Source organism: Motacilla alba, chromosome 1 (assembly GCF_015832195.1).
Source record: "Motacilla alba alba isolate MOTALB_02 chromosome 1, Motacilla_alba_V1.0_pri, whole genome shotgun sequence".
Lineage (NCBI taxonomy): Eukaryota > Metazoa > Chordata > Aves > Passeriformes > Motacillidae > Motacilla > Motacilla alba.
The window spans coordinates 1,900,112-1,915,015 of record NC_052016.1 but is presented as its reverse complement, the minus strand read 5'-3'; the positions used below and the strand labels follow the sequence as shown (position 1 = coordinate 1,915,015).

The window sequence follows — 14,904 nt, the reverse complement described above, 5'->3', positions numbered from 1 at the left end:
ATATTATTATAGATAATAATATATATTATTATACATTATATTATATATATAATGTAAATAAATATATAAAATATAAATCTATAAAATATATAAATAAATATATATAATATATTAATTTATATATTTATATATTATTATTATATATATGATAATATTATATATATATATAAATAAAAATAATGTTAATAAATACATAAATTCAGGTGAAATCTCTCTGAGATCCTCCTTGATAAGCCTGATATCTGCAAGGAGTACTTTTCCCTTTTTTGCTATGTCTGTGGCAAACTTCCTCCCACCAAACTGATCCACAGCCTTGCCAACCAGAACAGGAGACTCAGGAATCAAATCTGCTTCTTTGTCTCAACCCAAACCAGATTCAACCCCACAAAAATCACATGTTCTACACTGTGTTCATGGCCATCCAAGACCCTTTTTTGTAATGCTGCCATGGGGGGTTGAGCGCCCTTGGTGCCATTTTCAGGCCAGGCCCTGGTGCCTCCTCCTCCAGTTCGAGGCCCCATTTCAGGGTGTGTTTTCTGTGTTGCAGGTGAGATTGTGGATCCTCTCACTGACACCGTGGCTCCTGAAATAACAACCAGCACGGACTTGGCTCCTGAAGAAGGCAGAAGCCCTGCAGGCCCTGCTCCCACTGCCACCACGGGGACAGCGGCCGCTGCAGGCCCCGCGTCAAGCGTCGCCACACTCCTCCCTGCTGCGCTGGTCCTGGGTGACAAACGAGTGTCCCACAGTCCCACCAGTGCTCCTCCAACCCCTTGGCAAAAAGATCTGAAAGATCTGGCCCCACAGATGGCTTTCAGCAGGGCCAGCAGCCCTGTGGCCATGGGGGTCACCCCCAGCAGGGCATTGACCATGGGGACAGCGGCTGCTGCAGGCCTCACGTCAAGTGCCACCACGCTCCTCCCTGTTGCGCTGGACCTGGGTGACAAACGAGTGTCCCACAGTCCCACCAGTGCTCCTCCAACCCCTTGGCAAAAAGATCTGGCCCCACAGATGGCTTTCAGCAGGGCCAGCAGCCCTGTGGCCATGGGGACAGCGGCTGCTGCAGGCCCCACGTCAAGCGCCGCCACGCTCCTCCCTGCTGCGCTGGCCCTGGGTGACAAACGAGCCTCCCACAGTGCCACCAGTGCTCCTCCAACCCCTTGGCAAAAAGATCTGGCCCCACAGATGGCTTTCAGCAGGGCCAGCAGCCCTGTGGCCATGGGGACAGCGGCTGCTGCAGGCCTCACGTCAAGCGCCGCCACGCTCCTCCCTGCTGCGCTGGCCCTGGGTGACAAACGAGCCTCCCACAGTGCCACCAGTGCTCCTCCAACCCCTTGGCAAAAAGATCTGGCCCCACAGATGGCTTTCAGCAGGGCCAGCAGCCCCGTGGCCATGGGGACAGCGGCTGCTGCAGGCCCCACGTCAAGCACCTCCACACTCCTCCCTGCTACGCTGGCCCTGGGTGACAAACGAGCCTCCCACAGTGCCACCAGTGCTCCTCCAACCCCTTGGCAAAAAGATCTGGCCCCACAGATGGCTTTCAGCAGGGCCAGCAGCCCCATGGCCATGGGGGTCACCCCTACCACAGCACTGGCCGTGGGCACAGAGGCCAGGAGCCCAGCGCAGCAAAGCTCCGTGGCCAGGGCTGCTCTCCCAAGCACAGCCGTGGGCACTGCCAGGCACGAGCAGCTCGGTTCACTTGGGCTCCTTCCAGCTCAAGCAGCCTCAGCTGCCACCAGCACTCATGCAGTGCCCCAAGGCAGCTCTCCAGGTGGCCCCGACACAGCTCTGCTGGCCACCAGGAACACTGGCATTGCCACCCCCAGAGCGGATGGAGAGGTGGGAAGGGAGAACAGCTCTTGGTCTGAGGGACACTCTGGAGCCTTGGGGACACCAGCTTGGCCAGGCACCTCTCCAACCCCCAGCTTGGACCGCAGTGAGTACACATCCCATGGGGTCTGCACATGTGGGAATCCACCTCGGGGAGAAGCAAAGCCTCGCTCAGAGTTCAGAAAAAGGCATCTAAAACTATGTTTTCAATGTCAAAGCTATTTTCTTGGTGCCTGCAATTTTTTTTTTTTTATGTCAATAATAGTTTCTGCAGGAATTGGCACTTTCTCTTTGCTAAATCAGCTTGTGAAAGCAACTCCTCTTCCTGGCAATTTAGCAGTTGCTTTTATTGGTGTTACATTTCTTCACTCCAAGAGGAGGAAGCACATAAAAGAATGCACTGAGCATGGCTCATGGCAACATTTGCTGCTTGTCCTTTTGCCACACATCCTGGTTTTTCCTGCAGCCCCTGGCACCAGGACATGGCAGCAGCAGCTGTCTGTGGAGTTAATTTAGGGAGCCAGGGAGGAAAAGGACCTGCCTTCCCATTGCTCTCAGTAGAGGATGATTAGTCAGAGTCCTCCACAAATCCCCTGTGAGGCAGGAGCTGCCTGGAAACCCAAGAGACACTGCTTCAAGAGATGCAATTGAGAGCAACAAGGCTGCTGAAGGTTTAATCTGTTTGGGTTTGGGCAGATGTGTTGCGGTTAATTAGGGGATTTTTCTGTTGATTGGAGCTGAATCATATTTCAGAGAGTCAGATTTGGTCTTAAAATTACAGTTCTGTTTGGGATAGGAATGCTGCTGTCTCTGCCCACCACTAAATGTATATTTTTTCTGTAGCGTGTCACTATTCAGTTTGGCTATTTCAGTTTTGCTTCTGCTTGTCTTTATTCCATCTCTCATGCCCTCCACATCTCTCTGATCCCATGTCACACATTCCTCTGCTCTTTTATCTCCCCCTCCCCTGTGATCTCATGTTCCTGGTGGTCTCCATTCATCCAACCCCAATTCTGGTGCTCCCTCATTCCTTTCTCCCTGGAAAATGCCCTTTTCAGCCATGTAAAGCCAATTCTGCTGCTTCTCCAGCCTCTCTTGTTCCCCCATCCCTGCTCACCAGGTGTCCCCTCCTGCCATCCTGCCCTGCCTTGGGCAGCTGTGCCAATGCCCTGCTCAGCTGCTGTCTTCTCTCCTCCTAAAAAAGATGTTTTGTTTTGTTTTTTTTAATGAAAACAAATATTTTTTTTTTACATGTATAAAATTAGCTAATTTTAACTGACAAAAAGCCACATAAAAGCTGTTCCCAGCTGGAAAAAAAACTGAAGAATTCTACACAAAAAGAGTTCAGTTTATAAAAACTTGTTTTATATTCCTGATGAATCAAATATTCAGCCAGGTGCTTTTGCTGGGAAAGAATCTTATGAAGGGATTATGCCTAAGGAATAAGAGCAAGAGCCACCAGAGTGGCATCTCACTAGGCTGGGGCAGGAAATCCAGAGGGCAAAAGTGAAGTTTCATATGCAGCTCCTCCTTGTGGCACCATCTCTGACCTGGAGGCTCAACCTCAGCCAAGTCTTCATAGTCTGGTCGTTTAAATACCAGGGAATTTTTTAATTGCTATTTGAGATTTGTTCAGAACATTTTCCCCTCTCACCTGAGACAACTGAATGTGTTTTATCCCCTCAATACCTGTGTTCACGTGACAGGACAAGCCCTGGCGAAAAGCAAACCCAAATCCTTTGATCTGACTGTCAGTGGTGAGGATTCCTTTGGGATCAGAATCATGCTGGGATGAAGGAACCCTCCTCCAGTGGCCTGCTTGAAGCAGGCATTTCTCCCCTCCCCGTAAAGCTTCACCTGATTATTATTTCTTTTCCTCCAGTACCTGCCCTAGTTCAAGTGATTCTTTTCCCAATGTGAACTTGGGTGTGAAGTAGTCCACAGAGTTTATGCAGAGCTTTATAATTCCTTCTGTTTCAAAGAAAGCAGCTAAAATGGCAGATTAAAACTGAATATAGGAGTCAGACAGTCTCAGAGCTGGACCCTGGTGCCTGATACCCTGTGGAGGTGCAGTCAGGTGCGTGCAGGGAGGAAAGCAGGTTGCTACACCAGAAAGTAAACACTGGTAACTCGATTCAGAATTTTATACTGAATCCTTAGCAAGATGATAAAGTTCTTGAGGTTTTTGGTGCAGATTATCCTGTATTTTTATAAACCATTGAAACATCAGGTTTTGCTGTGCCAGGAGTGATGATTTGTTAGGAGCTGGGGGCAGAGTGAAGGCAATTTGCTGGCAATGGTCACAGCACTGATTGCAGTCATCAATAAATGCATGTCAGGGGCACAAACCATGCCTGGAGAAGCCCTTTCTCTGATCTCTGATCACTTCGGTGTCTGTAGTAACAATGCCAAGCCCAGAGACACTGGGAAACACAGAGAAATCAGAAAATTAACTCAAATGTTTGAGTCTGCCTTGGTGTCATTCAGCCGATGTGAACTAGGAGGGAAGTGTACACCCTGTTGGGATTCATCTCATCCCACCACAGCCGTTCCAAAGTGTAGATGTGTAAGCTCAGGCAGCAGCCCAGCCTTCCTCTGAGGCTGCAGGGAGGATTTGATGCTGCAATGGTTTCCCTCTGGAGGGACTGGTGGGTCACCCAGCTGAGCCTGGGAGAGCAGTTGCAGTACCTGAACAGAGCAACATTCCAGATATCCCTGAGCATCCAAGGCAGAGCTGGCAGATATGAGACCTACAGGAGGCCAGTGCCTTTCTTGAGAGCCATCTGGGGCTCAGGGAGGGCAGACTAAGATGCTGGATGATTTATTTTTAGACTTTTGGGGTTGGGGCTACATTTCAGAGGGCTGGCCTTCTGCTGCTATGAGTGGATACATGTGGCCAGGAATGCTGGACACTGTGACACACCTGCCCATAAAGCACGTATTATAAAAATTGTCCTGTTTTTCTTACCTTGCAGCCTTCCAGAAACTCAGTGGCACAGTTCGAATAACAAACATGGAATACTCTCCAGGCTTTAGCAATAACAGCAGTGAGGAAAATCAAACCTTTACACAGCTCTTTGTTGATGAAGTAAGTGGTGAAGAGGGATGTGACCTGTTACCTGTCTCAATGAAACCCTGTGTACGGTCTTTTTCCCCCAAAGCCTGTGTAAGTCATGTGTGTCCCTTGACACACCTGTAAGGTTTAGCTTCCCCTGACTGCCTGAGGCTGCAGGATAAGTGTGCAGCTGGGCTTTAGAGGAAGATCAGGATTTTGGGATTCTCTGGTACCTCCATGTCCTCTCCTTCTCATACTTAGGATGACTGAATTATTGATCTCCTCCAGGGGGGTGGTGGAAAGGTAATGGAGCTAGCAAAGTGCTCTGATACCCTTGCCCTGAACAGCACTATCCTAATTAGCTGTATAATTGTTATTATCCTTTCCAGCTGTACCTCAAGGCTGACAGTTCTTGTAATCATCCTGGATTTTGTAGCACCATATCTGGAAAGGGAGTGGTTTCTTGAAAAGTCACCTCCACCCTCACTTCTAATTAGAGTGCAGGATATCAAAGCACAACATGCTATCTGCTGTGCCTTTAACCCTCTCAGCATTCTGGGGTGTTGCCTTTGACAGTATCTAATACTGCAGTGAATTTGCTAGACTTTTGTTCCTTCTGGTGCTCCCTCCAAGACACCCATGCCTGGAAATCCACTGGACATGCTGGGCTGCTTCATTGCCTCCCTTACCTCCCCTCCACTGTCTGTGTTTTCACAGGCTTTGAGAAATGTGGCGATAAATCCATCACTGGCAATTTGATGGATTTTCAAATCCTGCAGAGGCCCTCCAAGACTTACTGGGGACAGAGTCACCACGTGCCCGTGGAACACAGCTGGCACAGGGGCACAGGCCAGGCCAGCCTGGGGTCGCAGACAACTGCAGGGAGGGAAGAGGGTGATCCATTTATCCTTCTTGCACATCAAATCAGTTTCCCGCTGGTCACGACTGGTTTGCACCTTTCTGAGTGTGTTAGCAGAGCACAGCTTTCCTGGAGCTGTTTTGGCCCCAAGCTGTCACATCAGGAAAACTGTGACAAAACGAGAGTGATGTGATTAGCAAAGTGAAAAGGGAGCAATTCTCCAGTGACCTCTCTCTCATTCAGCACCGTGCTCTGCCCGAGGCTATTTCAGAGCAGCACAGTATTGAAATGGACTGATATTAATGTATTTCCTTCATTCAGTCAGATATCTCAGTCCAGAAAATCATGGGTACTAATATATTTCGGAAAAATTGTAAAATGGTTGCATAAAGGAACAAAACTCAGTTTTGCGTCAGTTTTACTTGGGTCTCAAATTTTCAGGCAGAAAATTATAATTTGGGATTATAAGGGACTAACTCCTTTTCCCAGCATTCTGGTTTTGTGGATCAGCTGGAGAGATGTCTTAGTGTTGATTCCTTCCACCTCTGAGCCACTGTAAATGGGCTATAATTGCATAGCTGCTGTAAGTAATATTATAAATATTGTATTTCTAGATGCCAAAGAAAATTTAGGAGACCAGAAAGATCTGTATATTTTCTTTTCAGGTTATGAGGACCAGAAATGGATCTTTTAAAGTAAATGAGGAAAGTTTTATGAGCCTTAAAAGCACTCTCAGGTTCCAGTTAAATACAGTTTGCCAGAGATTTTTTTTTTAAACCTCTTTGGAGTCATAATCTACAATTCAGAGGATTTATAAATCCTAATGTGTATAATGTTCTTAAGCTCCAGCACTTAAGTGCCATGTGGTTAAATTGCCAGAACAGCAAATGGAAATATCATCCTTTAAATAATGAGAAGGAAGTAAAAACTTGATGTGACAACCTGCACTGTCATTGTCCAGGCCAGTTCCACCACCTTTCTTGTAATGCAACTTAAAAACAACATAGCTAAAGGCAAAAAAGTATTTAAGTCCTGGGGTTTGTTCAGCTTGTGTTTTACGACATCCTCAACAAAATCAGTTGGGAAAGCAAAAGGTTTGAGTAGAAAATACATTCACTGAGGTGCAAATAATTCCCAAGTGGAAAGCTTGTTTTGAATTTGGGTGTCTTAAACTTAGCTCAGTGACAAAAGGTGTGAAACTAATAAATAATAATGCTTTATGAGTGACCCCCTCATTTGGAAGGCACACAACCTGTGTTTGTGTAGCTGAATGTACCCAAAATTATTGCAGTTGAAGCTATATGAACGTGGAATGAGTGTAGGAACAGGGATTAAGGAATTTTCACTGTTACAGTGGAATTTCACCCTTTTATCCAACTGCACATCCTGGAAGCTGCTGGTGATGGTGGCTGGGCAGATGTGTGCTCTGGTACCTTCTCCCTGAAGGTGCAGCCAAACCACAGACAGAGGGGAGGTTATATTTTTTCCTCTCTGAGCAAAAAAATAGTCTTCAAACAATGTTATGTTTAAATTTTACTTATCCCCAGTTTCCAGACTGTCAGTGCATTCCCTGCTTAGATTTCCTTTGTGTGCTATAGAAATTGCAATTATGACAGACCTGAAGATAATTTCTGTTGTGAGAACTCCCCATACTCAAGGGTATTATATGCTGAATATTTCATTCCAAAAAGTTCCCTTCCCACACCTCCATCCCGTTTTTTTTGTTTTTTTTTTCCTAGCCCTGTTTCATCAGGCGTTGTTTTGATAACCCAGGGTGTGGTACCTGTTGGGAAATCCTGGAGTCTCTCGGATAAAGGGTTTTGTAGTGTCACCTAGTGGCTAAATACAAATACTGTGAATGTGCCCTGACACTATTCAAGCTCTGGGTCGTGATTTGGGAGGAAAAATAGGAACAAGAACAAAACAAATAAATTCCGTAGCCAGGTGGGAGTCAGGCTCTGGTCACAGGGAACAAGTGACAGGACAAGAGGAATTGGCCCCAGGCTGCTCCAGGGGAGGTTCAAGTTGGACAGCAGGAGGAATTCCTGCATGGAAAGGGTGCTCAGGCCTTGGCAGGGGCTGCCCAGGGAAGTTTGGAGTCCCCATCCCTGGAAGTGTCCAAGGAAGGCCTGGACGTGGCACTCAGTGCTCTGGGCTGGGGACAAGGTGGGGATTGGTCACAGGTTGGACTCGATGATCTTGGAGGTCTTTTCCAACCTCAACGATTCTGTGATTCTGTGAAAAAGAAGAACTGATGAAATGAAATTTTCAGATAGGGAAGGAGGATGAAATCAGGGTGGGCTAAGAGGATGTCACAGGTGTCTGTGTTTAATGTTGAGAAGTTCAGACAAAAATTATGAAAGCTGAAAACTTAGGTCTGACCTCCGACTTTTCAGTACCAGCTTGTGAAACAGCAGAAAAAGAGAGCAGAAGGAGCCCAAGAGACCCTGTCTTGGTGAAATGGGAGATTTGGGGTCTGACAAGGACAGTGCATGTTCTGCCCAGGTGTTTAGAGGGGAGGCAGCTGTCTCCATCCTCCCAGCTCTGCCTGCATGCTCCATGGGGCACTCCCAGGTTTGCTGTGTGGGACTTGCAGGCACATGGCAGCTGTTTTCAGGGACACAACAGGGGGTTTGCTCTGTGCCATGTTGCCTTGGCGCCCAGCACGAGAAACACAGCTCTGGAGACTCAGGAGAGGGTTGCAGGACACCTGCAACTCCTGGGACTGTCTGCAGGGCTGGGTAACAGCAGTGGGGAAGTCAGGGCTGGGTAATGCACAGCAGGCAGGGCACAAGGCTGTGCAAAAGCTGTGAGAATCCAGCACTAAAAGCACCAGCTCTGAGCGTGGGTGCAAGGCAAACAAGGCTTCTCCTGGTGGCTCCCAGCATTTGCCTCTTCCCTGGGCTCTTCCTAGTGGGAATCACTGCTGGCATCCCTGAGAATCACACACTGAAGTAAACTGTGCCTTAAACTCATGGCTGAAAGCCAGCCCTGCTGCTCCTGGTATTCCCTGCAGAAATCAGGGAGAGGAAGAAGCAGTTGGAAGTGGCCACAGTGTAGTAGCCCCCACCCGGCCCCTTAATACCCTGGTGTGGGCATTTAGAAAGAGGTGGGTTTTGCTGGGCTCTGGTGAGAAATCAGCTGTAAAGCAAAGCTTGAAGGTCACCTGCTCTAAGCTGTAATGTTCCTGGGCCGAGAGAGCCCTCAGAGCAGCGTGGAGTGTCAGGAGCACCTCCACTTCCACCAGCAATTCCTTGTGTTGACTTGGAATTCCTTGTGTTGGATTGGAATTCCTTGGATTGCCCCTCTCCCCAGAGACATTTTGAGAGGCAGAACATGGGAGCTTCCCTTCAGTCTCCTCCCTCCCTTTTTGTTATCAGAGGCAAGGGCTTGTGCCAAAGGACAGGTGAGATGTCTTAATTGCTGGGCTCATTTAATATTCATGGTTAAACGTGCACCACATCCTTCAGCTGCTCTGGATTGAAAATGTTACGAAGCAAAAGGTCAATTTTCTGCTGCTTCCCTCCAGAGCAGGAAGCACAACCCTCATTTCTGAGCAGTGTACTCAGCCTGGAATGTAACTGTTCCATCTGCCCACCCCCACGTACATTTTGTTTTTTATTGCAGGTGCAGAAATCTCTGCCCCTTGAGGTGCTGCAGCAGATGGATGCTGGTCTGATTAAAGTGCTGGTAACGGGGGTTACTAATGGGAGCACAGTGGTAAGTTTCAATTTGCTGCTTGCAGAAGAAGTGGACGTCCACCATGTCATCACCACTTTTTGTGAGGCCTTGGAACACAGCTCCTACTTCACCATGGACAGGAGCAGCCTCTCCATACACGGTGAGGAGCAGCTTGTGCCCCAGTAATTCTTCAGAGCCAGATAAATGACAAAAGCTATTATTAATCTGTGTCTTCTGAGGTGAAAATACCTGTAAAACACATGGATGAATAGCCTGTCTCTCTCCTTATATTGCTCCTGCTTATCCATCCAGCAAGTTTTTCAGGGAACACCCACAGATGACATAGAAAGTGAGGTACCAACTGGTCTTTGTGACAACATTTAGAATCAGTTTTACAGAGAAAAAGGTAAGGAGATGTTAGAGCTTATGGGTTGAGGGGTTTGTAAGCTACCAGTGGAAATGAGTCCCTGAACACAGCTATAACTAGCACTGTTTAAAATAATTTAAAAACACATTACGCTCTGCTTTGCACTAATAATTTTTCCCTGAAATAGAAATCCCAATAAATAAATGAGCATATGAGTTCTTTTTCACTGGGAGTAGGTGTTTTCCTCACACACCTGTGGGTCTGGAGCTCAGGTGAAAGCCCCCACTTTGCCAAGCCCAGCGTGATGGCTGATTGTACAACTTCTTTTCTTTTATATGTAATTGAAGTAAGTAACAAAAAACATTAATCTCCTGACTAAGAGATGCTGAAATCTGTTTCACAAGTCACCTCTGAAAAAACCCCCAAATACTGTATCCCTGACACAATTTGTCCAAAGAACATTGTTATAAGCTGTCAATTAGAATCTCATGCAAAATTACTTCAGAAACATATTTATGCTCTGCTCTATAATTGGTTTTTTTTTGCCTGTTACACTCACAGCTATAAATCTGAAAAGTTATATATCCTGCTCATTAGTAGGATCACAACTATCTTGTGGTAGTGCTTTGTAGAGTGCCTGCCTCCCTCAAACCTGTGCTGAAACAAAGGGTTTGTTTCAGGGACAGGTCCCCATAGAGCAGGTGGCTGGTGCTGCTTCCTGAGTCCCACCTGTGGTCTGGTTTGCTCCAGTTTTTAGACCTTGGAAAGAGAAAGAGAAGTAAAAGCATGTTCTTTTCTCTCAAAAATGAAAATTTTGGCCAGGTAAAAATTAAGACAGCGTCTAGACTGCAACCTGGACCAGTCACACAAGCCTTCTGCTTCACTCCTGCTGGGCATTTACTCCTCAGAATTGTGAAATGGGGGAAAAACTGAGAAGGCCCCTGGGGTTAGAAGCATTCCCTTGGGCAGTGGATCACTTTGGGAGTGGGAATGTACTATATTAATATTTAATGCTGTAAGGTTCTTTTAAGAGTTCTGTTTCTCATACTTAATATAAAGAAATTGCCACAAAAATAGACAGGGTTGTCAAGATTCTTAGTGATTTTTATTAGCAGTAGCAGAGGGGACAGAAGAGGTGATAGAGAAAGTAACAGAAAATACTTGATAGGTGGCTTGACCTCTGTATGGCAAATGCAGGAAATGCTGAGGAAATGCTGATATTACAAACTACATTTTTCTATGAGCTGATTCATCTGGCTTCTCTCTTTCCTTAGGTCATTTGGTAGCTGATGTATGATGAGTCTTTAATTTCCTAAATTCTCTTAGGCTTCTTCAGTAATTTGTATTTGGTTTTGTGACCACAATAATAAGGAAGACACAATGATTTGTCAATTGATACCAACATTTGTTCAGTTTTAACTAAGATATTCATGTGATGATAAGCTTTTGGGAAATCCAGCTCTGGAAGAGCTCCAACTTTTATTTTCCTTCCTTTATTGTACAAATCAGTGACTTTTTAATTTGGGGCATTTCTGGAAGCTGGGCAGTTCCATAAGGATTTATATATGTGTACAGATTTTATATGTTACTTGGGAAATAGGTGGTATTTTTGTGTTTTAGCCACTAACATTATTTAAGAGAAGTTTTGTGCAATGAGACACATTGTTTGTGCTTCCCTGCAAATGGAGTTTATTGTCTTGATTCTCTCTCAGTCAGTGGTGGGTGAATATTTAGGGTGTAACCCCAGATCTGTGCTGGATGCTGGATGTTTGACACACATTGATCTGAACCTGTGCTTCCCTTTTTTCCCCACTTTTTTCTTCCTGGAGCCATTACAGATTGCCACTGACACATTTATTCACCTCTCTCAGGACACACCTGCAATATGGGGCTGCCACTTTGTCCCATGCATCCCCCAAAATGAGTTTTCCAAAGCACTCAAGGTCCCATCTTTTGGGTAGTAACTGGTCACAAATGAGGCCTGTTTTTTTAAAAAAATCAAACTCCTGGTGATGCCCCCAGCCAGAACTGGGCAGTCTCCTACAGCTCCAGGCAAAAACATACAAGCACTTGCTGAGCAACTTCCAGTGGGGAATATTGTGCAAGCGCTGATCTTCCAAAAGCTGTATGTACATGTGTTACACACTAATTATTGCAGCTGCCAGGAAATAAAGCACTTCAGCTTTACTGATGGCTCTTCATGTGTCTCATGGGCTCCTTTCTAAAAAAAACCCCGGCTTTGGCAGTAAGTAGAGCAGGTTAAAAGAACAAAAGGAACTGGTTTTCCTGCCAGTAACTGTGAGTTTCTTCCTAAGAATTTGCTTTTGCCTAATGACACCAATCTCAACACGTAAATTACAACAGTACCTTTATTTTTGGCACTCTTCAGCACTTCCCTTCAGCCAGGAGGCAACAGTGACGGATAAGAAACCTGTGAACAGCACAATTTCACCTGTGACATCTCTGCAAACTTCAGCTCGTGTCTCCTCCCCTGCTTCACTGGACTCCTCTCCCACTGAGCACAAAGCTCTGGAGGACACCATGTTCTCCAGCACAGCGCTGAGTCCTCTCACCATGGATCCCATGGCAACTCCTGATGCCTCTCCTCGAGCATCTCCAGTCCCCCTGGTCAAACCCGCCCAAGAGGTTTCCATTAAAGACGCCGTGAGCGTGTTTTGTGAGATTGAGAGGATTGTCCTGGCCATCCAGAAGAGATTCTTGCAGCAGGAGTCTATCCCAGAGAGTTCCCTGTTCCTGGGGGAGCCCGGCTGCAACGTGAGCACCAGCAATGGCACCCACGTTGTGCTGCAGGCGGGCTGGAGCGACTGTGGCACCCAAGTGGAGACCGTAAGTCCTCTCATCAAGGGAATGCCAGCGAGCTCTGGAGCACTTTATTTCTCTTTCAGGAGGGGAGAGGCAGTGGCAGATCCTTAGCTATGCGTGCAGTCTATTAGTTGCTGAACTTCTGTTGGAGAAAGAAATCCCCTTCCTGTGATGGAAAGTTACCTCCATGTGTGATGGGAAGCACCAAAGAGGAGGGGAATCTTTGAGGTCAGGCAGCAAAACTCATGGGCCTGTCCAAACTGAGCGTCACTTCCCACGCTTTTTCTGGGTTCCCTTTGCATCTCTCTTTTCTTAAAAGTAATTTCATCATCTCATGCTGACAAATACTTCAATAGCTACTGTTAGTGGGGACAAAGAGTGACAGGTCTCTTTGGATCCCAAACCAAGGCTGTGTTCAGACCATGCCAAAGTACAGAAACTCCCTCCTGGAGCAATGACCATTGCTAAGGAATGATCATTGTCCCATCCCTGGAAGTATTCAAGACCAGGTTAGATGAGGCTCTGGGCAACCTGGTCTAGTGGAAGGTGTCCTTGCCCATGGCAGGGGGTTTGGAACTTCATGATTTTTAAGATCCCTTCCAGCCAAAGCTGTTCTGGCACTCTATGATTCTATGATGTGACAAAAAGGAAAAGGAGGAAGACTGGTGTATTTTCTTTGCTTCCTGTACAGCAACAAAGGTACTGGAGGTTTAATCTCTTTTATTTTTGCTCTCAGGAGAATGAGGAACACCCAAGCACCTGAAACTGGTACAACCCTGGAAATACTGATGTGTTTTCTCCTGTCTGTGCTGCAGAACATGACTACTACTGTGGTGAGAACCACCCTTCGGAATGATGGTTCTGCTCAGGGAGTAATCCACCACTTGAACGTTGCCAGTCCCATCCACTGCGTGTTTCAAAACGACGTCTTGACTTCCTCTGGGTACACTGCAGAAGGGTGAGGAACAACTCTCTCTGCTTTGAAATTCTGCTGCGTGGCTGAGTGCTGCTGCATTGGGAAAACCCCCAGGGGTTGTAGCTGTATCCAGTGGCAGCACTGAGAGCAGTCTGCCATCCTGGGAGTCCTGTGCTCAGAATGATGCCTTAAGTTTTAGCTTTTGTATTTTTCAGATCCTGTCCTGCATTAGTGTGTAACTTTAACTCTGAACTCCATATAGAGTGTTAACTCTGAACTCCATATAGAGTGTTTGTAAGCTCTCTTCACAGTGTGGTCAGACAAAACAATCCTTCCAGGCCTGAGAACCAAAGTCATCATCACAGCCTCAGGCCTGAAAAGTATAAACAAAATTAAATTGGGGGGAAGCAAACCGAGGGAATGTGACTTAATTACCTGGACAATTAACCTCTGATATGCAAATAGACCAAACTTGTATCTGCCTGAAAAACTCATGACCCTTGTCCATCTTGGCTGTAGCCTCTGCCAGGCTCCTGCATGGCCCAAGATGTATCTGTTAAAGGCCTTTAATAAATATCCACTTTATTCTCTAACTCTGTCTAGCCTCTGCTCTAAGCAGCCAGTCCAAGGCATCAAGGAGATCCCTGCTGTGTGCTTCTCTCCTACTCCAGCTAATGTGCCAGTAGATCCAACAAGTTGGCCTTTACCTGGCTAAACCACAGGTGGAAATAAACCTTTGGGAACTGCAGGTTCAGGAGTCAGAATTCCTGATCTCCTCATTGCCTTCCTGGGCAATCCCTTGTAGCAATAACAGCATTTTTCTGCTTTTGGAGCAAATCAATCATGTATTTTTCTACCTGGTGTGGGCCTGCAGATTGCTGTGTGGCTTCTGAGAGTGGCAGTTTTTAACCCCCCACAAATCCTTCTTTGGTCAACTTGAAAAACCAGAAGATGCATCATGCAAATACTTTTTTTTGTTGTGGAAGGCCCCACCTTCAAGTAAGATGAAATCAGAGCCACATTTCACAGAAAATCAAGGCTGTGCTGACAGAAAATGTGACAGCACAAGCATTTTTGTCATGGGAAGTGTCCTCCCTCCATACAAATGCACCTCCTCTCCTGCCTATCATCCTGCTTAAACTATTGGCACCAGATCCAGTTCCTGTTTCCTAGCCCTGTCCAGAAATTGTATTTTCCTCCCTATTCCCCAGCAAAGTCTTTGTCAGGCCACTTTTCTTTGAGCTCTATAATTTTCTCATGCCTTTCACTTTCTGTTCAGATTTTCCCCATCTCATTTTTGTTGGCTCTTCTCTTCTGCACTAAGCTTTTACTGTCCTTATTGTGAGCTTCCAGAGAGCTCATAGCCTTGTTCC

The 14,904-nt window shown here is 46.4% G+C and overlaps 1 protein-coding gene across 1 annotated transcript in view; it reads left to right on the top strand.

The window, feature by feature from the left end:
• Window positions 1-14,904, top strand: part of UMODL1 (uromodulin like 1) — a 51,915-nt gene that overhangs the window by 26,037 nt on the left and 10,974 nt on the right. The window contains exons 12-16 of the mRNA XM_038128993.1: window positions 548-1,936; window positions 4,806-4,918; window positions 9,372-9,585; window positions 12,182-12,639; window positions 13,431-13,573. Coding sequence (XP_037984921.1) covers window positions 548-1,936; window positions 4,806-4,918; window positions 9,372-9,585; window positions 12,182-12,639; window positions 13,431-13,573 — 2,317 coding nt within the window. The remainder of the gene's footprint in view (window positions 1-547; window positions 1,937-4,805; window positions 4,919-9,371; window positions 9,586-12,181; window positions 12,640-13,430; window positions 13,574-14,904) is intronic.